General features: G+C 37.6%; 1 protein-coding gene and 1 pseudogene across 2 annotated transcripts; both read right to left on the reverse strand.

Moving 5' to 3' along the window:
- Positions 1-914: 914 nt before the first annotated feature.
- On the reverse strand, positions 915-21,763 carry LOC148877425 (putative complex I intermediate-associated protein 30). 2 transcript variants are annotated; one of them, XM_088940895.1, is made up of 7 exons: positions 21,275-21,763; positions 18,888-19,001; positions 6,225-6,275; positions 3,568-3,659; positions 2,591-2,671; positions 2,346-2,444; positions 915-1,385 (listed from the first exon to the last, which is right to left on the reverse strand). In XM_088940895.1, the coding sequence occupies exons 1-7, from the start codon at positions 21,324-21,326 to the stop codon at positions 1,197-1,199; spliced, it is 678 nt and encodes a 225-aa protein (XP_088797021.1). In that variant the 5' UTR covers positions 21,327-21,763; the 3' UTR covers positions 915-1,196. The 2 variants fall into 2 exon arrangements, with proteins under 2 accessions (XP_088797021.1, XP_088797026.1); XM_088940900.1 differs by lacking the exon at positions 6,225-6,275 and having other exon boundaries at positions 21,275-21,525.
- A 702-nt stretch (positions 21,764-22,465) lies between these two features.
- Positions 22,466-24,377, reverse strand: LOC148877426 (U-box domain-containing protein 38 pseudogene; annotated as a pseudogene).
- Positions 24,378-25,483: the final 1,106 nt, after the last annotated feature.

Genomic DNA, 25,483 nt, shown 5'->3' on the forward strand with positions numbered 1-25,483 from the left:
ACCTCATAAAACTTCACAGTATATCAATCACAATCGTACATTGGGAATATATTCTCATGAATGACAACACACTAGTATGGAAGATGTTTCCAGTGCATAGCTGAAAGCGCTGTGAAGCTGGTGAGAAACAAATCCGGATTCACTGAAATTCATATCATCTGGCCTTTCAAAAATATATCCAGATTATCTGACAAAAGTCTGAGTTTATACAATGTTTTAAATTTCGCTGAAATTCCACCAAATTTTACACAATAATGGTTTTCCTTTCAGAATCAAAATCCTTTGAATTAAGTTTGGAATTTTTTATGGAACTTTGATATTTTGTGAAATTTAGGTATGTTTCAGTCATAATAAATAAATAATTTAAAAAAAACTAAAGATTACATATCCCTAATATTTATGCATTGTTTTTTCAATGCTTGGTTGAGACAATAAACCTGCAACGTCTCTGGCTTTCCTTTTCCAGATATCTTAAATACCCCTTATAAAATGATAAATTTAGACATAACATGTATAAAAACGTTGGAGCTATCTTTGCTGTGTGCTACTCTTTATCTCTAGTGTCGGGAGGACAAAGCATAAAGGCTAACAGGTGTTATGGCCACCAACACCTACCTTGTGAATCTTTGATATTCCGTTGTCAAAAGACAACTCCATGGCCTGTCTTGAGGCAGAAAAACTCTCAAGTTCTGAAACAAGAGGTTTGGTGGATGCCGGAAGGTCACCCACCGGCTGATAATCTGAAATTAGCAGCACCATCCCCCTCCATGTGGTTGAGAAGGGAAACAATGTCCACTTTCCAGAAAGTGAGTAAGCTCAAGCTATAGCACCAGCCATGAGGCACAGCTCAGGCTTGAGCAGCAAGGTTAAGACTGCAAATGAGTATTGGACCTGACTTTTAAGCAAGCATGATGTTAGCCTCAGGAATTTGTTATGAATTGCCTTATTTCATGTGAAATATATCTACAGAGATTCTCAACAATTGGCAAACTCCCATTGACACAATGTCAGATATTTGAAATTCCCAACGCAGAAAATGTTGGAATACCTAAGACATTGCTATCTTGCTTGGTCAAAAGCAGACAAGTTGTTAGCTGTAATGCATATAATCTGCATCTTTGCTTTATATGTTCAAGGAGAAAAATTCACATGGAAATTTAGAGATTTTGCTTCAATAAAACAGTTCCATATGTAGCTTATTGTGTTATAAGGGCTTTGATCCAGTCAAGTTCCACTTTGAAATCGCCTGGTCCAGATTTAGCACCAGGAACACCGCCTTCTGCATTGACAGAGAGAGACATACTAACAACACGTGAAGGATTCATTTCCAGCTTTGCATCTATGACATTCCCTCTCCATGTTGGTAAGTATCGATCAAGTGGAATCTGAAAATCTCATGAGTTAATTTCCAACACCATCCTAAAGAAAGAACATTGGTGCATAGAAGAACATGTCAACAGTGCAAAGCATAAAACATAAAATGTAGCAAAACTTTAAGAATCTCACAATGTTTTACATAATTTTCAAACAATTTAGGAAATCTTTGATACATAGAATTCAAATTACTAAAAGCATGCTCAAGTGTTACACATAATGAAATCATTACTTTTTTCAGCTTTTAATAGGATTAAAACCACACAACACCATGGAGTCATTGTAGTTACCAAAAAAGATTTGATGATTTCCCAAAATAGTCATTTCTATTATTATTAGAAGCGGGAAACAGCTCCATTATGGTGAGCCTGCGCTCTTAACTGCAAAGGAAAATAACAGTGAGATCATTTCATTCCAGGTGGCATCCAATCATGCTGTTGAGTTTCTCTGTTCTTTGTTAGATAATCATCAAGAACAGTCGGAAAATAGTTGATAGGTCATGAAACCATGTTCGCTTTGACATGTACAGGCCTTTAGCCCAATAGAACAGTTTGTCCTACATTCCTGTAGACTGTCATGCACATCAACTAGCTAATTTTAACAGTATAGCTTGAGATAGGAATGAGTACCATATCATCCAAATAATGATGAAAGCCACAGCTGAAAGAATGGTAACACTTCTGTTTGTCATTTCTTTTAAGAGAAGCTATTAGCTCTAAATATTTTATGATCTCAAAGAATGAAATAACCTAATATTTTCCCTCTAAGACTATGGTAAACAATGGGATATTAACACAAGGTTATTCCCCCTAATTAAAAAGAAAAAGGAAGAGAAAAAAGACCATATCCATCTTTGATATCCAATCTTGCCAACTAGCATCAAATTTATCAAGGCAAAGAAATGTAAATATTCTTTTTGGCCATCCAACAATTTCAGCACATGAGAATCATGCAAGGGGCAAGCAACTTGCCTTCACAATATACCAATTGTCTTTGGGCACATAAACAAAAGCTTGCCATGAATTGTCTTCTTCTTGTCCAGGTGAATTTACCCAATTTTCTGTGTATATCTGCACTCAAAGAAAAAGGGTTGTCAGAGATTCTTTAACAGCTCATACATCCAACAGCTAGGGAAGATTGTAAGACAAGCTGCATCAGATGGTATCTGTTAAAAAATAAATAAATAAATTGTTCTTGCGGGGAAAGAGAAACTCACTGTAGATATGTAGCATCTTCCATCTCCTTTAAGCTTCAATGCTATTGTATCATATGCATCCAAATCAATAAAGCCATCAAACTGCAAGTAAACATTAATATGTAAGGAATACTGCATGGCTATACTAGCACTGTAGCAATGATATAGGAAAGGAATGGAGAAATTAATTGATTTCTGCTCTACAACCAAGTTGAGTTTGCTGTAAGAAACAAAAGCACTACTACAACTATCATAACCAAAAGGTGCCTTTAGTCAGATGGTCCAATAGAGATAAGCTTGGTGCATTTCCCCTCGTGTGTGTGTCACCTGTTGGTTCAATGGAGAGTATGTCAACTGCCTATTCCTTTCCTATCCTTACACAATGGTGTTATGGAATTGCTTCCACTTTTGGGGAGATTTTGGACTTTACCCATGAAAATTACACACTTTTTCTCCTCTGAGCTGATCTCCCTCAATAATACTAAAAGAGAAAATTTCTTTTTTTTATAGGAAACAGTAACTTTCTTTAATGCATAACCTTGATGGTGATAACCTCAGCAAGTGCTTCCTTGGATTTTTCTTGACCAAGGAAGATCCTATTGTTTCTCTCCTCCCAAATTGACCAAAGAATGGCTGCTCTTGTTATTCTCTACATTACCCTGCCTCTTTTCCTTGGTTGTCGGAAGGGTGATTATAATTTTGGATTGTATGGAATGAGACAAATGCAAGAATTTCCAAACAAAAACACAAGCAAATGTTTTCCAAACAAAATGCAATAATACCAAAAGCTTATTGAAATGCTGTATTGAGCAAATAAAACCAGAATCTTTATGTCTGTGTTATGGAGAAATCAGACAACATAAGGCAAGTACAAACATTAATCCAATGAATATTATCCCAAAGAACAAAATCTCAAATATCATGAGATGTAAAACTTTTCATGGTCAACCTTGATTCTTGATTAATGTATCCATGAGGATAATGGAAACACAACTGACCTTCTTGGACCGCATTCCACAAAAACCACTGCGATTTATTCTCCACTTGGAACCCTCAGTTACATCCAAAGAAAGGTTGCCAGAGAAGACACCTTTCAAAAAAGTTATAACAGTGTGGAGAGTAAGTTAACTAGAGGATGACCTTCCAACAGTTTCCAGTATAACTACACATATTGGTAGAGATTGACAACTAGTCCATATATAACTATTAGCTTTAGCATCGTATCATGGTAGGATGAATGTGGGCATAGATGAATTGTTTCTCAATCATAGAAATCAACAACAACAACGCATCAGTACTTACTATACTAATATACACCTCTATTTTGTTGTTAACAGAAAAAAAAAATGATCATAAAACAGGTTTCGATGTGGTTTTCTTGATATTGAAAACATAACTAAAGTAAGCAACTTTGGCATTCACCCATATATATCCCTAACAATAACTAATATATACCTATGGAAGAGGAAAAACTCACCATTGTAGAAATTATATAACAGCTTAGTAAAACCTTAATTTTTGAGCATTTTACATTTTTACTTATATAATTCACATTTTTAAATGTGTATCATGTACTGATCTTCCACAGTTCCATTTGATTGTGCTGATGTAAAGACTGATATTTTTATGATTTAAATACATAAAAAAAAAACAAGGATGAATTCCTTGGCCTTCCCTATCAGCTTATGCTTCTATTTCATCAGTGGGGCTTTGACAATCTTAACCTGTTTTTATTTACCCTCATGACTTCTAAGCTATGAAGATCTTTTGTCATGTATTGAGGATTAAATTTCTTTTATAGTTTTTTTTTTTTTAAAGTAGTCCATCTTGCTCACAAAGAAATAAAATAAAATCCTACTAACATGCTTGAGAACTCTAGTTGATGTTGTTCCCAATGAGTTTCACATGGTTTTACTTGTCCTAGAAATTGTTTGTATTCCTTGTTATAAGCCACATGTTTTCCATTTATTTGATAAGATTATAACAATTATGCTGTTGAAAGAAAAATAATTTCTAATGGGGGGATACATCATAAATTGTGAAAAAACACATTATAATCAGCATGTTAAAAGCAAGAAACACAACTAAAGCGCAAGCAGTTCTTAGACAATGAGAAACAATATGAAAAGTGAGATGTATGCCAGAATTAAATGAAATGAGACCTATAAAAACAAGTTAAAAGAAAAATTAATATATAACAATATGCAAACCAAAATTCCTAAAAAAATAAAATCCTGTTAGCTCAATTGTTTAGAGCTTGTGGTATTAACAAGAAAGTTGAGTTTTGTGGGTTCAAGTCCAACATAGGCCAACCTCTTTAAAAATCATAATGGCAACCTACAATATAGTAAATTACCTATTCAAACCTCAAATTCAAAGTTAATTGATCATAACATAGCATGGGCAAAGTGAGGTGCACCTAGGTTCAGGTGAAGTGCATCCCACAAAATAAACCTTGCTTGTGGGCCTAGGCATGCCTTTCACGTTGCATTTGTATGTAATCAATGATATGCTTGTACCATGTGGCATTTGAAGGTATCTAGTGACACATATGACAACACATGGGGGCACATGCATATGCCACATGGCACGCACACATTATAACATCTTGTTGTATCCAAACAGCATTATTTACTTTTACTTTGAAAATCATGTTTTTGAAAAATTTTCATTCAAACAATAGTAAAAATACAAAAATAGAAATATTACAGGTACATTGTAATTTGGTACTATTGAAGATATAAAGTACAAAGTACCACCAAATAGGGCCTAAATTAGTTGATGTATTGAACAGATAGGGGTAAACAGAAGTCAATTGTACTGAGAGGTAACCCCCCAGGGAGAGAAGATGTAAATTGTAAGAAAAGTTTGTAATCAAGTGGTTATGTCGCCAGCCCTTGTCTAATTTTAAAAAGGTGATTGGCACAATTTAGGGGTCGATGCTTTATATAACGGTAACATGTTAGGCTGACAAGTGTAAGCATGTTGGTTAAAGTCATAGAGATGCGACTTTGTGCAAAAAAAAAACAAAAGCCAAAGGTCAGGTCCACATCCAGTCCACCCCTCTCAACACCCTAGATAGCTGGGACCAACATTGAGTTGTGGCCTTTACAGTGGTACAATTTGTTTGTTATTCTGTGTCATTAATAATATTTCAGTTACAAATCCAAAAAAATGTTGATATTAAACAAGAATGTTTTCTTTCATACATGAAATTAAGTTCCACAATCATGTCTACGGTGTATGCGTATAGCAACAACATTGCATTTTGGATCCCCTGGAAACTTGCAAATACTGTAAAACTGCAACTCCTGTGATCTTCATTGATTACAGAAAAAAAAAAAAAAAAACCATGGCCACTTTATTTTCTTGGGCTCTTTATACTTGGTGTGTTTGATGTTTTCTGCTCACAGTGTAGTAACATGATATGATAGTGGCAAGCATGACCATGATGTAGTTAAAAGATCTGCAATTTCACATAAAATAGGTAATAGTGGCTTCCTTCTTGCTGCTGCTAATCCACCATCTCCCAGGTCAAGCAGTCATTATTTACAATGAACCAGATGCCTAAGTTGCATAACATATTCCTTTGTGATTTATGAAATCTGTATAATAATATTATAGCATGATAATGGAGTTGGGTAGTCAACTTTACCACTTAATCCACTGCCAGCATCTTTTATCTCCAATGACGCAGAGGACAAACCTGAGAAAGAAGCAAGGTAATGGAAAAATTCTTTACCCAAAGAACTCTAGAAACACACATGAGCAGAAAGAATACAGTAAACTCAAGATGGTAATATGAGGTGATCGTAAGCATACATGGATGCTCAGAGAATAGATCGGATGCTGGTGTATCAAGGCGGGCAATTTCGGCAACCCCAATGCAATGCACAATATTCTTCCTCAAATCCTCAGTTATATCAGGTAAGATGTGTGATGGCAACTCTGTCCTCTTTTGGGAGGACATTTAGGTTGGAGATGTCCCTTTGAAAACCCTTTTCCCCTCCTTGTTCTCTGCTTCTCGGTACAAAAAAGTTGTTTCAAAATTTTGCTACTCATTGGAAACCCCTTGGGCTCCTACTTGGGTTTTTGGGTTCTGTAAGAGGCATAAGGGATGAGGAGATTGGGTGCTTAGTCAGTTTACTCTGCCTTCTTGAGAAAGTTTGTTTGAACCCCTCTGAACCTGACAAAAGAATTTGGACACCTCGATTAAAAGGATTATTCTCTTGTACTTCTTTTTTCAACTCCCTTTTCTGTTCTAACCCTCAGCAAGGCTTCCTTGTTAAGGAAGTTTGGTGCAAACCTGCTCCCCCTAAGATTTTGGCATTTTGCTGGGAAGTGTACTATGGGAAAGTAAATACCTTGGACAATCTACAAAAGAGAAGACCTTTTCTCTGTATTTCCCCCAACTGGTGCATCCTTTGCAGATCTCAGAATGAGGACTGTTATCATTTGCTAAGTTCTTGTTCCTTTACTGCAGAGTTATGGGATTGACTTCTCTCTTTGTTTGGGAGCAGTTGGAACTTTCCAGTAGATTTAAGATTGCTTTTTGATCCCTCTACTTTTGTTTGGCAACAGAAAATGGGTAAAATCATGTGGAGTTGTGCAAGAGCTGCATTGATATAGACAATTTGGGAAGAAAGGAATGCTAGAACGTTTTTGGAGAAGGAAAGGAACCTTCAAGAGATTAAGGACTGTGTCATGGTTAGGGTGATTCATTGGCTGGAATCTTTGGACTTGTTCCACCAATTCTCCTTTAATGACATTTGGAGGAAATTGGGCAGCAGTGGCAAGTTGTTCCTCTTCCAAGACTAAAGTCAGAACAAGCTCCTGCAGGCTTCTTGAAGTTGAATTTTGACGGAAGCAGTCTAGGAAACCCAGGCCCTTTTGGGTTAGGTGGGGTATTGAGGAATGAAGTCGGGAATGTGATACTTATCTTCTCATGTCCTTCAGGTGTGGGAGACTATACTAGAGCAGAATTGTTTGCTGCCCTGCAAGGTGTACAGTTTGCAGCTCAATTAGGGGTGGAATGGCTAATAGTTGAAGGTGATTCAAAGGTTGTAATAAGCTTGTTGCAGGACCCAGAGTCAGTAGTTTGGTGCTTCAGGAATGAAATTAAAAAGTTTAAGGTGCTGACAAGAAACATGGACCTAAGAATACAATGGGTGGGAAGATCAGCAAATGCTATTGCGGACTGTCTAGCCGAGCAAGAGGCAGCTAGGGAAGTTTTGCATTGGGCACAACTGTAACTTATTGCTTTTGTTTTCTTCTTTAGTGGAGAGATCACAGCTCACGCCTCTCCAAGGGCTGCTTGTATGTGCTAATATGCACTTGTATATGCTCAGAGGGCTTCTCGCCCAAGGTTCAAAGTATCGATACGTATCGGCTGATAAGTATCGTGCCGATGGCTTACTGATACGCCCCTCCAGGGGTTGTATCGGGTCAGCCACCGGTTTAGAGGGTATCTGGGCCTTAAACCGACCCCTCTGAACCAGTTTAGAAAAAAATAAATAAAACGTAAAAAAAAATGTACCGACATAGGTTGATACACCCTACCGGCGTATCGGCCGGTGTCGATATTTAGAACCCTGTTCTCGCCCTCCTTTTCTTACTTATTGATACATCTTCTTATCATTTATCAAAAAATAAAAATAAAAACCTCTGGCATATGGAAAACAAATAATCGACTAGTATGTCTTTAGAAGAAGTTTTCTTGGATGTGTCTAAATAGGATTGCTGAATTTATATAACCAACTCCTTAGAGTCTTTCACATGTTCATATTTCTTTCAAGCTCTTGCTTCCATCCCTATCCTATAATAGCCTTTTCTGGTTAGAAAAATTTGAAGCAGACAGATGCCTCCTAAAAATTAGGGCATTTTGTTGAGAGATGCTCCATTAGAAAATTAACTCTATACAAAAAAGACCAAATTTGTCTTTATCTCCACATATGTGCTTTCTTTATAATGCAAGTTGCAGCTAATCTCTTGTTTGTAAGTATGTACCTATGTGGAAATGGTTTTTCTCTCTATTTGGTTGCAGATGAACTCCTCCAATAGATATAGTAAGTTTGTTCAGTTTGGCATTTTTCACCTTGCCTAGAAGGAGAGATAAGATCCTGTGGCAGTAAACAAGAGCAGCAGTTGTTTGGACAATTTGGGAGGAAAGAAAAACGAGAATTTTCAATGAGAAGGCACATAGCAAGGAAGCTATCATTGAAAGTAATGCAATGAAAGTTATGCATTGAGTAAAGAGTTTGGATATATTTCATCATCATCTATGCCTTATCCCAACCATATGGGGTCGGCTACAAGACTCCTGTTTCTCCAATCCATTCTATTTAATGCCATATCCACTGTTAAAATAATAATGCTTAAATAATTTCTTACTACTTCTATCCATGTCCTTTTTGGTCTACCCCAAGGTCTTCTAGCCCCTTCAGTACCAAACTACTTGTTCTAACTGGTGCAGTTGGTGGTGTCCAAACCATCTTAGTCTACTCTCTCTCTCTCTCTCATTTTATCACCTGTTAGAGCTACTCCTAGGTTCCTATGGATAACTTCACTCCTAGTCCTATCCTTTCTAGTTTTTCTACTCATCCATCTTAGCATTTGCAGAGACTTTGGACATGTCTGCTGATAAAAAAAGACTTCGGATATATTTTCCCTGTTCTCTATTGATGATATCTTTAGAAAGTGACATTGAGTTGTTTCTTTATCGATTGCAAGGAATGTGATTCAAATACACTACAACCCACTAAGTGTTGAAAATATAAAATTGAACTATGAGGGAGGGATGTTGCATCTGAAACAGATCTAGAGGATCTTCAGGTATAGGTGGAGTGTTTAGTGCATAAACATGGCACCATATTAGCAATTCATTTGGGCCCAATTGGCTATGGAGATTCTATATGAGCTGAAATGTTAGCAATGCTACAAGGTCTGAGAGTAGGCAGATTACTAGATTTTAAAAATGAAGTGGTGGAAGGTTATCTGATGTCTCAAAGGTGGTTGTGGGCTGGCTGCTCCAGCCGGCCCAGTTGATATTGCCAAAGTCAAGAATTTAGCAATACCTAAACACCATGAGGAAGATAAGTTATGTAGCACAGGAATTAGATGCCGCTTTGTTGGGTTCAAAGATTAGAAAACAGTTTTACCAACGCATTGAACAAACAAGGGATGAAAAGGGACCAGTTGTTTGGGTTCAATTTAAGTGAATAATTAATTGGGATAGGTGGATGTTTGCAGCCTATTCTTTCAGATACTGATCTTTTTGTACATATTCCATTTTTTCATGATCTAATAAAGTTTAACAATTTACCTTTTAATAAATAACTAAATGGCCAGTATGGATTAATTTCAAAGTAGAAAAGCTTATAATATCAACCTTCAACTCTATCCACCTCAAGGTTTTGAACTTGGAGTCTTGGCAGAATTTTTAGAATTCAATAATTCAGTTCCAATTCACAAGCAATTTTGTCAGTTCCAATATTTACATAATCAACTCATCCTATTCAAAATTTCTAGCAGTTCGCAAAAAATTCTAGAAAAATCACTTTATCCTGTTATGATTGTCAACAGGACTAAGATTGATGTGAAAACGAAATTTAAAATTTGCTCCCCTTAAACCTGAAAAGATTCATATACATATTTTATTGAAAAATTAGAATGAAATAGAAGGATGGCAGTTGAGGCAGGGGAGACAAAAACATAACTTTATTGACAAGAAAATTTTCTATAACATGTTATTGTGGGAAGTCTGGAATAGAGTTCAGAATGTGCGGCCAGATCATATTCATGCATTATATATAGAAAAGATATATGATGATGCAATCGTGCAGTTGGTACTTGGTAAAGAGCTGGATCCTCAGAATCTGTGGCTTGGTCAATTCTTGTTTGAGAATTTGGGCATACAAAGACACAAAATTGTGGGAGGTTTTCTCCTACATTAATTGTTTTTCTTGTTGCAGATTTCAAAAATAAGGATACAAACACCTGGTTTGAAAAAACATTGCTTCTTAAATTAAAAAAGACAAAAACATCTTTGTTGTGTAGAGATTTCTTGTTTTCAAAACTGAAAGTATGAAACCAGAAATGCATTCTTGAATTTCTGGTTTCAAAAACATGTTTTCCCCTAGTGGTTTGATATTATATCTTATAAAGCATATAATGTTCACATAGGGATTCTGATTGAATAGGTGTTATTTTTTATACTTTGGAGCAGTGTTGCATGGACATGGCCACAAGAATGAGAATCTGACACACCTCCAGGAGTCTAACTCAGCAAGATTATGTCTATGGAAAAGTATTGTTGAAAGCTGTTATTTTCCGAAGTATAGTACCGCAGGGGTACTATTGTACTTTTACCTTTTTATTTTTTTAGTTTCTCTCGCCCTAGTATATATAACAAATAGCTGGCGCTGCCAGCATGCTTTTGACTCTCAAATCTTTCTCCTCTCTTCTGCTCTCTCTCCTCTTTCTTCCTCTCTTCTCTTCTCCTTCATCACTGCACTGATAACGTGGTATCAGAGTGGGCCCATTAGATCTGAAAAGGAGAGATCGCCCAGACTTCCAGATTTGCCACCACCATCTACAGTTCGAGTGATTGAAGATCACCATCATCTACAGTTCTCACGCCTGAAGTAATCTCTATTCTTCCCTCTTTTTTTTCTGGCCGTGTGCCAGGGCAGAACCTGTATTAGGTCTACTGATTGAATGTGAGCTGACCAGCACCTCTTTATTTCCTTTTTTGTGGGGTCAACTGACCCCTGGAAAAATTCTGTAGGTCGATAAAGACTTTTATGTGCTGCGATAGCAGCTTTTATGCTGAACCGTAAGGTCAATGTGACCTGTACTTGCTGTAACAGCATCCATGTGTGATGCGTAGATCCGGAATTGATCTGTCAGCCCTGTAACTGCACTGGTGTTTATCAAAAGGGGGCCTGTTAGTGCTGTAGTGCTGTAACAGCACCTGTGTTTTCCAAAGAAAAGGGGGGTGTTAACCTTTTTTTAAGGTTTTGCCCCACTCTTAAGAGTTTTTTGAATCTGTTACCATGAGCAGTGAAGATTCTGCTACATCCGGTGTTTCCTCAATGCAGAATTGAATGAGTGGGGGTGTAGACCTATCTTTTCCCATGGCTGTTATTCCTCTCAATGGTTTAAATTATTTGGAATGGTCAAGAGGGATTAAGTTGTACATTACTGCAAGGGGAAAGATAGATTATATAAATGGGAGAATCAAAGAACCCAATTCTGGGAATGTAGAATATGACTAATGGAACCACGAAAACAGCATGGTCATGTCCTAGCTTTTAGTGTCTATGCAACCTCAAATAAGAAGAAACTTTATATGGGTTGAAACGACAAATGAAATATGGGAACAGGCAAAATCAACCTATTCTAAGCTGCGTCACTATGCAAAGATTTATCAGTTATAGGCAGAATCGTCCACTTGTAAATAGGGGGAGAGGTGTCTTTCTATGTACCACTCAAACTTGGCCTCTGTCTAGAAGGAGTTAGATCATTATCAGAGTGTGGACTTGAAGTGTGATGAAGATGCAAAATTATACAAGAAACTTGTATCTCAGCAGAGAGTGTTTGCTTTTCTACATGGCTTGAATCTAGCATATGAATCCATCAGAGTTCAGAAAGTTTATGCTCTTGTACAATTAGAAGAAAGTAGAAGGAACTTGATGAACAGTTCTGGAGGGGATGCAGTTGGGTTGGCAGCAAAAGGAAGTGTGATTACAAGTGGTGGGAATACCTTTAAGAGAGGGGATTCTAAAAAGGGGGCGGATGACAAAGACAAACTATGGTGTACTCATTGCCAGAAACCCCGACACACCTGAGATACATGCTGGGATCTTCATGGAAAACCAAAACGGGCTCAAGATTTGAATAAGAAGCAAGGTTCAGATCTGAATAAAAGGTCAGAACAGCAAAGTACAAGAAAGAACACTGTGGCAAACATGGCCTCTCAGGAAAATTAGCCCCCCATTATTACTGTGACACTGACTCACATCTCTGGGTTTGACCCAAGGGAGGATATTATTAATTCCTTCTGTGACCATTTAGAACTCTATGGTAGAGCAATTCGTCAGATGGATGCCCCTCCCTCAACTTCTTTTGCGTCTACATCAGGTAACTCTACCACAACTTTCCATGTTGCATCTCATACCCCTAACACTCCCTAGATCATTGATTCTAGAGCATCTAAACACATGACTGGTACGTCCTCTTACTTTCAAACCTATCACCTCCTTTCTGGAAGAGACAATGTGAGACTAGTTGATGGATCATACACTACCATAACTGGTCAAGGAACCATCTCTCTTCCTTTTGGCCTTACCCTCTCTAATGTTTTACATGTCCCGAAATTTCCCATTAATTTGTTCACTGTTAATAGTATTTATAATTCCTTAAATTGCTCAGTAACCTTTTTTCCTTCTTACTATGTGATCTAGGATTTGGCCTCGAGGAAGACGATTGATAGAGGATGTATGGTTGATGGACTTTACATATTGGAGAATAAGGTTGGTATTCAAGTTACAGAGTCTAAGAGTCAGTCCTGTAAGAGTCAAGTCTATTTATGGCATTGTCGTCTTGGTCATTTATCATTTGAGTCTTTAAAAGTGGTGTTTCCAAAATTGTTTAAGTCAATGTCAATTTCAGATTTTTCTTGTCAAACATGCCAATTGAGTAAGCAGTGTAGAGCTCGTTTTCCTTCAAAAAATTATAAATCTGAATTTCCTTTTCACATTGTTCATTATGATGTGTGGGGCCCTGTTACTTTACCATTTGAGAGTGGCTACAAGTATTTTATTACCATTATCGATGATTATTCTAAATATACATGGGTATATCCCATGCGAACCAGGGATGAAGTACCAAAAATTATCCAAGATTTTCAGCGGATGATCTTCACCCAATTTCAAAGTAAAATCCGAAATTTTCAATCAGATAATGCCAAGAGTATTTTCATAGTGATCTCACGGATTTTTTTGCTTCACGTGGTTCACTTCACCGTAGCTCTTGTGCCCGAACTAGGGGTGGATTCGAGCCAAGCCGAGCCTAACATTTGAGTATTCGAGCTCATCTCGGTAGGAAAATGCAAGGCTCGAGCTCAGTTTGAATTGGAAATATGAGCTCGAGCTCAGTTTGATTACAAAATTCACAAGTTCGAGCTCAATTCAGCTCAAGCTTGATAATGAACCTTCAAAGTCCCAACGCCTATTTGTAGAGAAAACCCCAAATCAGAAATAGATTCGAGCTCAAGCTGCTCGAACTTCAAAGCCCCAACTCCTATCTGTAGAGAAGAACCCCAAATAAGAAGAAGAAGAAGAAGAAGAAGAAGAAGAAGAACTCACATAGCCATATCCTTTGGACTTGCTGCTAACGGTGCTCTTGTCGGTGATGATAACTACTTCAAGAAGCAAAGAAAGGAAGGTGCAAACTTTTTGTTGTTGGACATCGGTTGTGAAAGCACTGAGAGGAGAACGAAAACCTGTTTTTCTACAGCTTTTTGTGTATTTTGTAATTGTAGCAGAGAGTGAGAGAGATCCAGAACCAGAGGTGTCGAAACTCTAACTCTGAGAGTTGAGAGCTGAGAACCTGAGACCGGAAGGCTCCTCAGTCCTCCCATTTTCGATAACTAGGTGAGAGCTGAGAGGGTGAGAGTGAGACCGTCAACCACTGATCGGTGAGAGTCGTGGCCTGTGAGAGTAGAGCTGCAGTCTACAAAGGAGAACGAAAGTCTAAAAGTCAAGGAAGAGAAAAAAGGGTTTAGCTGCTTAGGTTTTTTTTATAGAAGAAGATGAAATATTTATCTCCCTCTCAAGTCTCAAAGAAGTATACCATGTGTAGGGACCATGGTATAACTGTGTCCCTACCAATAAAATTTTCTAAAAGGGTATATATGCTTATATATATATATAATATGTATAATATAAATATATATGTTGATATACATATTCGTTAGGCTCGCAAGCCTAACGAGCCGAACTTTAAAATGTTCGTACTCGACTCGATTGACAGATGAGCCATATATGAGGCTTGTATTCGGCTCGAAGCTCGGTCTAGGTCGAGCCAAGCCGAGCTTTTCATGAACCGAACTCGAATAGCTCGTGAAAAGCTCGGTTCGTGTCCACCCCTAGCCCGAACACCACAACAAAATGGTGTTGCCGAAAGAAAGAACCGACACCTCCTTGAAGTGGCCCGGGGTTTACTAATCCATATGAATGTCCCGAAATGATTTTGGCTTGAGGCTGTCCTTTGTGCTATATATCTCATCAATTGTATGCCCTCTCGTTGGTTAGAGTGCAAAGCCCCACATCAGCTTCTTTTTCCTAAGGCTCCCCTTCTTCCCATTCCTCCTCATGTGTTTTGGTTGTCGTTGTTTTGTCCAAAATCTGTCACCCACTCATGGAAAATTAGACCCTCGTACTATTCCTTGCATCTTCCTGGGGTATTCTTTCACTCAGAAGGGATATCGTTGTTTTGATCCTGTTTCTCAGAAGTTTTATGTTTCCATGGACGTCTCTTTCTTTGAGAATGAGCTTTTTTTCCCCGTCTCTCCTCAGGGGGAGTGTAGGAATGAGGAGAAACTGGTTCAGCTCCCTCCTATTCTTGATCCTCCTCCTTTTCGTGTCTTCTTTCGTTGTCATAAAGGCCAACCAAGTTCAAGAGTTGTGGAAAACCTAGAAGTTGTATCTCCAATGTCATCAAACTCTCCGGGGGCAGATCATACTCACTCGGGTATCTTGATTCCTATCGATGTCCCTGACCCTATTGCTATTGATACCTTTGATGCTAATGACCTTGACCTTCCTATTGCTCACAAGAAAGGTGTTAGACCTTGCACCACTAAACACCCCATTTCACACTTTGTTTCCTATGAAAACATTTCATCCTCTTTTCGGGCCTTTCTCACTTACATTGACAGTGTTCCTATCCCTAAGAATGTGGCAGAAACTCTTTCAGTACCTGAATGGACAGAGCTATGGAGGAAGAAGTTAATGCTTTACATAAAAATGGCACAAGGGAACTAGTAGATCTTCCTAAGGGAAAGGATCCAATTGAATGTAAATGGGTGTTCATAGTCAAATATAGGGTTGATGGCACAGTGGAGCGGTATAAAGCTCGTTTAGTGGCAAAGGGGTTTACACAAGTGTATGGAGTTGATTATGTAGATACTTTTGCACTCGTTGCCAAGATGAACTCCATTAGAGTCCTTTTCTCCATTGCTGCTATTCTTGACTGGGATCTACATTAGCTTGATATCAAGAATGCATTCCTGAATGGTGACCTTGAAGAGGAAGTTTACATGGTACAACCCCCTGGTTTTTGGGCTCAAGGTAATGAACAGAAAGTGTGCAGGTTGAAGAAATCATTATATGGGCTGAAACAATCACCAAGAGCCTGGCTCAGCAGAAACGATACAAGCAATGTCAATCTGATCACACATTATTTGTGAAAAGAGGGGTAGGAAAAATTGTTGCTCTAATAGTATATGTTGATGATATAATTATCACTGGCGATTGGAAGGATGAAATCAAAAGTTGAAGATTTTTCTTGCTACACAGTTTGAAGTAAAGGATCTAGGTCCCCTAAGATACTTCCTTGGAATTGAAGTTGCCCACTCACAAAAGGGTATCTTCATTTCTCAAAGGAAGTATGTCCTAAATTTACTCCAAGATATAGGAAAATTAGGAGTGAAGCCAGTTGATTCCCCCATTGATCCTAACCATAAATTAGGTGACTGCCAAGGTGAACCTATCAAGGATGTGAAACAGTTTCAAATACTTATAGGAAGATTGTTATATCTTTCTATGACCCGCCCTGACATTGCTTATGCAATCGGTGTTCTTAGCCACTTCATGCATGCTCCCAGTAGAAAGAGTTCTCAGATATCTTAAGAAGTTCCCAGGTGCTGGATTGTTGTTTCAAAAGCATGGACATTTGAAAGTTGAAGTGTACATTGATGCAGATTGGGCAGGATCCCTGAATGACAGAAAGTCAACTAGTGGCTACTAAACCTTCATAGGAGGAAATCTAGTTACCTGGAGAAGCAAAAAGTACAATGTGGTAGATAGATCTAGTGCTGAAGCTTAATATCGTGCAATGACTCATGGAGTGGCTGACCTGTGACCCTATTCTGTGATAACAAAAAAGCCATAAACATTGTTGCTAATTCAATGCTACATGATAGAACTAAGCACATCAAAGTCAACAAACACTTTATCAGAGAGAAGGTTGTCACAGGGGAAGTGTGCACTCCTTATATCAGCTCTAAGGATCAACTTGCAGACATCTTTACAAAAGGGCTACACCATTCACGGCATCATGATTTATGTGACAAGTTGGGCATGATTGACATCTATGTCCCAACTTGAGTGGGAGTGTTGAAAGCTGTTATTTTCCTAAGTATAGTACTGCAGGGGTACTATTGTACTTTTACCTTTTTATTTTTTTAGTTGTTGTCGCCCTAGTATATATAACAAATAGCTAGCGCCGCCAGCATGCTTTTGACTCTCAAATCTTTCTCCTCTCTTCTGCTCTCTCTCTCCTCTTTCTTCCTCTCTTATTTTCTCCTTCATCACTGCACTAATTGCAAGTATTAAAACAGTCCATTTTTTAATTATGACATTTTATACATATTGAAAAGTTTTAGAAGTCAATCTTTGTTACAGAAGTAAATCAGTCCTCTAAAACTGATATAAATTTGATTAAAATTAGAGAGAAAAGTAGAAGACAACAGTACAAAGGAAGAAGATGGAGAAAAAAAGAGGAAGAAGAAGAAGGGTTCGATAATCTCCTCACTCCCCTCTCTAATTCTTTTGTTAATCTTCTTTCATTAAGTCAATTACAAGTATGCCCTTAAGTGGGCGGCCAGCTAAGCAAGAACTTAAGCTTATGAAAAGAAGTAGCATGCCCATTAACAAGCAAATAAATAACACACTACAAAAAATAAAAGAATAGATACTAGGGCCCATTCGGCCCAGTCTCTCTATAGTTACCTTTTTTATTAGTAAGTTGAAAGTCAATTTGTTACTTAATAACATTTTATGGGAAAAATAATACTCATTGCATGCATTACCTGTTCATCTATGTCAAATAAGAAATGAAACAAAGGACAATATTACATAGAAGTGACCCTCAAGAATCCATTAAGTGACAGAATCAGACGTGTGCCTTACATAAATGCTTCATTCATTTGGAGAGTCCATGCAACACAGCTTTGGACCCAAATCCATTTATGTAGGTTAGTATGATCCATAGAAAATTTAAACTAGCACTTGCATGAAGATGTATATTGTATAGTACATTTTGGATGTGTTTGTGTGTGTGTGTGCACGTGTGAGTTCCTTATAGAAGTGAAAATGTGTTTTCTGAAAGCATATTTTTGTTGATTTTTGAAACAAGATAATTTTTCTGAACCAAACTGAAAAATTGTTTACTCTACCAGCAATCTCCAAGAACCAGCCGATGGACCAATCTTGTTAAAACTTCCAACCCTAGGAAGTTCTCATGCAGTCGGCCTGATTAGACTCACATGAGAAACCCTAGGTTGGCTCTAATACCAACTTGTCTTGTAGAGACTGTAATCAGTCCTACTCTAGATGAGAATTCAATTAGAAAAATTCAGAAAATAGAAGAGAGAGAGATCAAAGAGAGGAGAATTCAGAAAAGAGTGTGGGTCAATAACACATTGCCACCCCACTCATATATTTATATTAATAGTTTAAAACATAGTAAACTTACAATATTGCCCCTATTGTTAACATAAATAAACAGCAGCTGAAAAATAACTGAAATAACTAACTTACTGACACTACTAGCATGCTAACAGCAACAGAAATAAACATATCATTGCTCTACAACTCTACAAAACTAAAATGCATTGTAAAAACTGTTGAAGTTCTTCCAAAAAAGTTTGAAAACTTGTCATGCTACCAACTTAACTTTTTATATATGAAGGGGTAGAGCTTGAAAGCCTGCACAATATGTTATGCAGACACAGCAAGAGCATGGCATGGACAAAGTGCTGTACATGAAATTCAAACTAGAAAAAATAAAAAATAAAGTGTCCATTACAGCCATGGGATGCTTTTAGTAGTACCCAGGCAACAATATGTAGATATATAAACTTTCATTTCAGACTAGTATCCACCGAGATGTCTTTGACACAGATCAACCTCACGTAACATGTCAATGCAGTATTTATAAAGCTTTCTTATATATACTTAATTACAGGCAGGTCAGTTGCATATAATTAACATATTCTGAAGTGCTTAAAGAGGGTTAGTGGAAAAATGCAAACCTCCATATTCAGAATCTGAGTACAAATGCCATCTCTTCAGTTCCTCCTTGGAATTGAAATTAAAAATATACTTTTCACTTGGGGGTATTAGATCTTCAACATTCCATGTGAGAGCTATGATTTGACAAATTAAAAGAAAATCCATCATAATCATATAGCATTGATAAATTTGAATGCAGGAAGAATTTGATTCTATTCCCCTGCCTCATTTGTTTGAATAGTTATTCAGACAAAAGAAAAGGTGTCATCCAGAGAATTTAAGTTTATATTGTTCAAAGGTTCAATGGTAATTCATTTTCCCATAAAGACAAATAATCATCATCCAATCCGTATCCCAACTATATGAGTATTTTCTCATAAAGACAAATGAATAAGGAAAAACAACAAAGAGAAACTATTTGCTAATTAACATAGAGTAGTGAATGCTGATGGTAATGGGATGTAAACCCACTTTAAGTCTACAGTGCTCGTCTTTTGGGTTCAATATTGTATTTTACATAACTCTGCCAGTGTGAGCTTGTCTTATGCTGCTGGTTCCAAGCCCAGATAAAGGAGGGTTGTATCAGGTTGGTAGCTGGCATTTAAAACTTTTGCTGAACTCTTACTGGTCAAGGATTCTAAATTGTCTGTGCTCATTTAAACAGAATTGAATCGCAAAACAGGATTCATGTAACCAACCCCATATAGTTGAGATAAGGCTTAGATGATGATGATTAAATTATTTACATATAGTTAGATGAAGAGTCACAGGTTTATGCTCAGTGTTTCATTCATTATGTAATGATAAAAGTGAAGAGTCAAAATTTGCTATGCACCAAAATATTATAAAAGGATATATTGTTGGAACTGAACAACACATCTCTTGCTCATCATTTCTGAAATTTGAAGATTCAACTCTGTCCACATATTTAAGGGTTTCTGGCTCAATTCAGGACCATACTAATAAACATTAAGTTTGTAAAGTGTTTACCGGTGGTTTTGAAAGAATTTTGGGATTGGTTGCTTTGGAATTTTATTTCATTCGCCTTCTGTGAGATGCCATACAATTACAACAATTGAAAAATAGCATTCTTTCCTAGATGTTTCACCATGATGGGGATTTTTCATATCAAGATACAGTCAAAGTAGGGATTTATGAATCTTACCCTCCTTACTTTGATTATTACAAGCTAAATAATTACCCCCTTCAAGGTTAATCTTATAATGATAATGAATGTCATTTGAGGAGTATTTTGGATCAGGACAACATGTTTTGCCTCTCCTTTTTTAGCAAGAATTATAGTCTCGCCAATGTTAGAATGAGGAATAGTGAACCTTCACTGTCAAAACTTCAAAATTTGAGTATGATTTCATATCATACAGAAAAGAGAAGCCTTACAGAAAATTCTTCAGGTCAACAGTAGATCCGATCATGTGAATTACATAGATTTTAAAGACACTTTATAAAGTAAGCTAGTAACTTAATGCTCACAAATAATGATGCAAGGATTTGAAAAATGAAATGAGAAACTAATCGAGCAACTTAGATACTTATGATGGCTACGTGAATAATGATTTTGGCCAAAAATACATATGCTTTTGTTAGGCCTAACTCTTATGAAATCACTTCCAAATTGAATCATATTGATCTTGTTAGACAGATAACTGATTGAACTTGGTGGCAGTACTAAAACCAAAGCATTTAAGCATGTTTTGATGTGAAAAACTGGGGCCATAAGTAGGTTGCAGACTCGAAACTACAATTTTCGGCTGATTTGAGGTCCAAGTAACAGCTTTGTGAATTCAAGTATCGGCTGTTTTGAGATACCCATGAAGTGGTATCACCAATCCACACAAACGTTCGTCTCTCTTTATTTTTGTACTTATATTGACACAGATAAAAAACATCGGAATGCCCCACAGCCCAATCCAGTGCTGCAGAATAAATATATGACTGTCAAGATGAACTTGTAATGCTATCAAATTCGTTTCTGACTAGTAATTAATAGCCAGCTCACGAGGAAGCTAATCATGAGAAAAATGAGCTGAAAATATATTACTTCAACAATTATACAAATAAAATTTAGGATGCCATGGTAAAGAGAAAGTCATCACCCTGATGTATGCAGATAAATAAATAAATTCCAGTTATCACCACTTCAGAAAACAATCTACTCATGACGAAATTAAAGTTGTGAGGTCAAATGATTTCACAACTATGTGAACACCGATAAAAAGTTACTACATTTTTTATGCAAAAAGAAAGTCGGAGGGGGGGAGGGGAGAGATACAGAGAACCTTTTTTAATAAAAGCGAATCGAAACGTAGTAGAGTACCCAGTACAGAAAATCAGCAAAATGATCCGCAGGAGAAAGCTACAAGAAAGTAGAAAGAGATATTAGAAGTACCTTTCTTTGTAGCATTAACAGAAGCTTGCCAGAGTGCTCGAAACCTCGACATCCTTCGGCGCTTTAATGTTCCAATTCCGCTCAAAATATTAGAAGTCTGTAAATTACGGACAAGAATGGATTGACTGTATCTGTATTTGCACAATTGCACTTGAATCTTGTTTTCTCACAATTCCTTCGATCCAATGAACATAGATTACAATCCAAATGTCAATGTGTGGGCTGACGAGCATGGGTTCGAGCTGTCGCGCTAGGTTGAATTCTGATTCTTAGGCCCAATAAAAGGTCGTGATGGGCCGCGAAGCAAGGGCCAAGGGTGATTCCAATCGTCTTGTCTTCCTCTGATGTCTGATCATGTACTTGCCTTGGTCATGATATCTGATGGTGTAAACTAAAGGCACAAGAAGCGGTATAACCAGGCTGGGCTGGGCTGGGCTACTTATTCTAAGCTCTGAGGTCACCTAAGCCCAGCTAGATTGGGGGACTTTCGACTTTGGGCCGGGTAGAACTGTGGCTTTTATTTTCTATTCCACTTTTAACCCCTCTCTCTCCTTGTTTCTAGAAAAATAATTCCCTTATCAGCATGATGGTGTTTGGTATGGCTTATGTTTATTTGAAAAATGGTGTCAGTTCATCCTCAGGTAGGTGTTTGTCCCAAAATGCTATTTAGTAAGATTGTTTATTTAATAAATGTTTGTTTCGGTTTATGTGTGAATTAAGTGTTGAGGAAAGCTTCATATTAATATTTCTCCCAACACTAAAGTATTTATTTACTGTTTGGCATATGTGGCACCTAACTATCAAACACCATTAAGAAAACATTTATCAATTACTTTTTCTAAGTTTTGAATATAAACCAAGTACAAACATTTTCAAATAAATGGAAGCCATACCAAACATTCCCCATATGTTTAGCTTAATCTCTACAACATTGATGAAAGGTACTAAAGGAAAACAAGTAGTTATTCAAAAACCTTCTCAAAGTAAGTGTTTAGACTCAAGCAAGGACCCAATCCCAACCGGTACTGAAAAGCTTATTACTTTGTATTTTAGTGAGCATTGGCCGCACAACATTCTTTTCTAAGAATCAGAATTTTCCAGAATTGATGCCAAATGGGGCCTTAATGGCTAAAGCTAAAGGTGAGGGTGTATAGATTTCTATACCCTTAAATATTTTAGTATTTAATCATTTTATACACTATAAGATAAAGTAATAAATTGTTCAATTCAATAGAACAACTTCAGCCGTAACCAAAACAGACCCTAAGCTGAATTTCTTGGATGGGAACTTTTCAGTAGGGATGCAAACGGATTAGATCGGATTTGAATTGAGGTATATCCGAATCCAATCCGATAACAGATATCTGAGTTCCGATCCGATCCTCAAAAATGGTGATTCGAATACGAATCCATTAAGGATGTCAAATATCTGAATTTGATCTAATCCGATTTCGAATAATGAAAATTTTAATAAATTAAAAGAAAAAACAATAAATGTTTATATAAAGAAAAATAAAATATAAGTATTTTTTTCCAATTATTTTCATCATATATATTAGGATAAATTACAAAGACCCCCTGTACTTTGTTTTGTGACAAAGACCCCACTGTACTATGATCGTGAGACAAAGACGCCCTTCTATTAGCCCTCCGTCCAAAAAGACCATTGCAATATTTTTTAATCCCCATACAATCCTTGTAATAACTATTCGGATGAGAAAAACTTTGTTCATCTTCCCCGACCTCACAATACACCAACAGCAAAGACGGTAATCCCTTCTACCTCAAATTCCTTCACATCTCTCTCTCTCTCTCTCTCTCTCTCTCTCTCTCTCTCTCTCTCTCTCTCTCTCTCTCTCTCTCTCTCTCTCTCTCTCTTTCTCCCTCCCTCTCTCTCTCTCTCTCTCTCCCCCCCTCGATCTCTCTTCTTCCCCTTCCCCTTAACGGCGTCGGGATTGAACCCATTTTCACAAGTTGGGTGTGATTGCTCTAAATGAGTGAGAGGTGATACAAAGCTAGCGCCGAGTTGTGCCGAGCCCGCCTGCTCTCGAACTAGAGCAGGTGTAGAAGCGACGACAACACCCCTATCACTATTTTGTTGTCATCATCAAGCACCAAGCTGAAGAGGGCACCGACTGCGTGTTCCTGCGCCTCAGCGAATCCACCTTTCAGTACATCGATCACTGGTGGTACAACCCCTGTCCTTACAATCTTCACCTTGTTGACCTTCTCCAAGGATAGATTCACCAATGCTACCACCACATTTATCTGAATAGTAGAATATTGTGATACCAGGAGAGGTCGCAGGACTAGCAGCAATCGAGGCGTACAGAGGGTAGCCCTAATTTCTTCTTGGGTTCTCGTTACCTTCCTCAGAGAGATCACGACTTCCTCCTGCTCAAATACCTGAGAGCTCTTGAGCTTAAAAATGAACTCGTCCTCTTCAAACGAATTGGGGTTTAGATTTTCATCGTCTGTGGTAATCTTAGATGAGGACGAAGAAGAGTAACAAGAGGATCGAGTGGAAAGAGGTAGAGGCGTACTAGGAATCATAATTGTCACTGATTCCTCCGTGCTAGTATAGAAGTGAGTCAACCATCGATTTACCTCGGACTCCGTGTGACTATACTTAATAGGAGGTTACTCTGCAACCCCTTCCAACAGCTCCTTTTCAGAAGTTCCTAGCTTGGCATCCTTTTCATCTTCCTCATCCTTCTTATTGTGCTTGCCCTATGATTTTTCTTCCTAGAACATCATTAATGCACGAACAAGCTTCTCTGTGGAGGCATACTCCATGGATTTAGGTCGTTCAATGCCAAAATTATCGCACCAATTAAGAATAGTCGATTTGAAGGTGATGTTGGGAATTACCATAGAGAAATCGGGCTTGGAGCCATCAAAGAGGATCGGTATAAACCCAATTTCTTACAAGTATAAATGCAACTCCGCTCGAGTGTCTGACCGAAAGCAACAATTATAGGATCTGCGATTAAAGACCCAGAATTGGACACACAAATTCCTCAGGGGGTTGCTTCTCTTTGGGCTTCAAGGCACTCGAAGAAGACCAATGGAAGGAGAACCACTTGTGCCTTCCACTCCCCATCTATGCGACTAATCTTCCAATCTATTATCTCTCCTTGGAGTTTATTTGATGGAAGTCCAAGTGAATCTTCCCAAAGTTGTTCCAAAAAGCTGAGTAAAAATCCCAACTTTCATTGTTTTGATGATAGACCGAACAAACAAGTCGAGATTCGATGAATCAAATGAGTTGTAGCGCCGAAAATGCGAAAAGAAAGTCTAGAAGATGGGTGTTACCTCTCTAGTAATCTTGCACAAATGGGGTTGAGGTTACCGTAGATTAAAGTCTTCGCAGGAGTTCCCAACGCTGTTAAGGGGAAGAAGAGAGAAATGTGAAGGAATCTAAGGTAAAGGGGATTACCACCGTTGTTGTTCGTGTATCGTGAGGTCGGGGAAGATGAACAATATTTTTCTTGTCCGAATAGTTATTGCAAGGGTATTATGGGGATTACAAAATATTGCAACAGCCTTTTTGGACAGAAGGCTAACGGAAGGGGGTCTTTGTCTCACGATCATAGTACAGGGGGTCTTTGTCACAAGACAAAGTACATGGGGTCTTTGTCACAGACCCCATAGACGGGGGGTCTTTGTAATTTACCCTATATATTAACATGTACATGTCTTTTATAAAAAATTACAAAAAATGCAATATAAACATATTTATATCTATACTACCTATAAAAGAATGAATGTCCCTTTTTTTTGGAATTTTCATTAGACATTTTCTACCCCTTATCTAAGCATCATACAACAGGCATAAAGAGGGCATGTATGTCCTTTACTCTCACTCCAAAAACTGCCCACTTATAACGGTTAAGAAACTATCCACTTATAACTGTTCAAAAACTGCCGATGAATTGTAAATAGTTTTATCTTGGAGATACTGATATATATATATATATATATATATAGGGTGACCTGAACTATCCAATATGATAAAAAAATCCAACAAAAAATTATCTGAATCCAACAAAGTAGCATACTTTTTTCAGTTAGGGGTGTTGGTGTGATGGACTTAAGATTGTAGGGTTATGCATTGAAGTTAAAACCAATATTTTCAACTGACTGGTCGAATTGTTCAAACTGTCACTTGGGCAGGATTCCGAGTCCGGTTCAGTTAAGACCCGTCAA

Source organism: Nelumbo lutea, chromosome 1 (assembly GCF_056320005.1).
Source record: "Nelumbo lutea isolate HS-2025 chromosome 1, American lotus-T2T, whole genome shotgun sequence".
NCBI lineage: Eukaryota > Viridiplantae > Streptophyta > Magnoliopsida > Proteales > Nelumbonaceae > Nelumbo > Nelumbo lutea.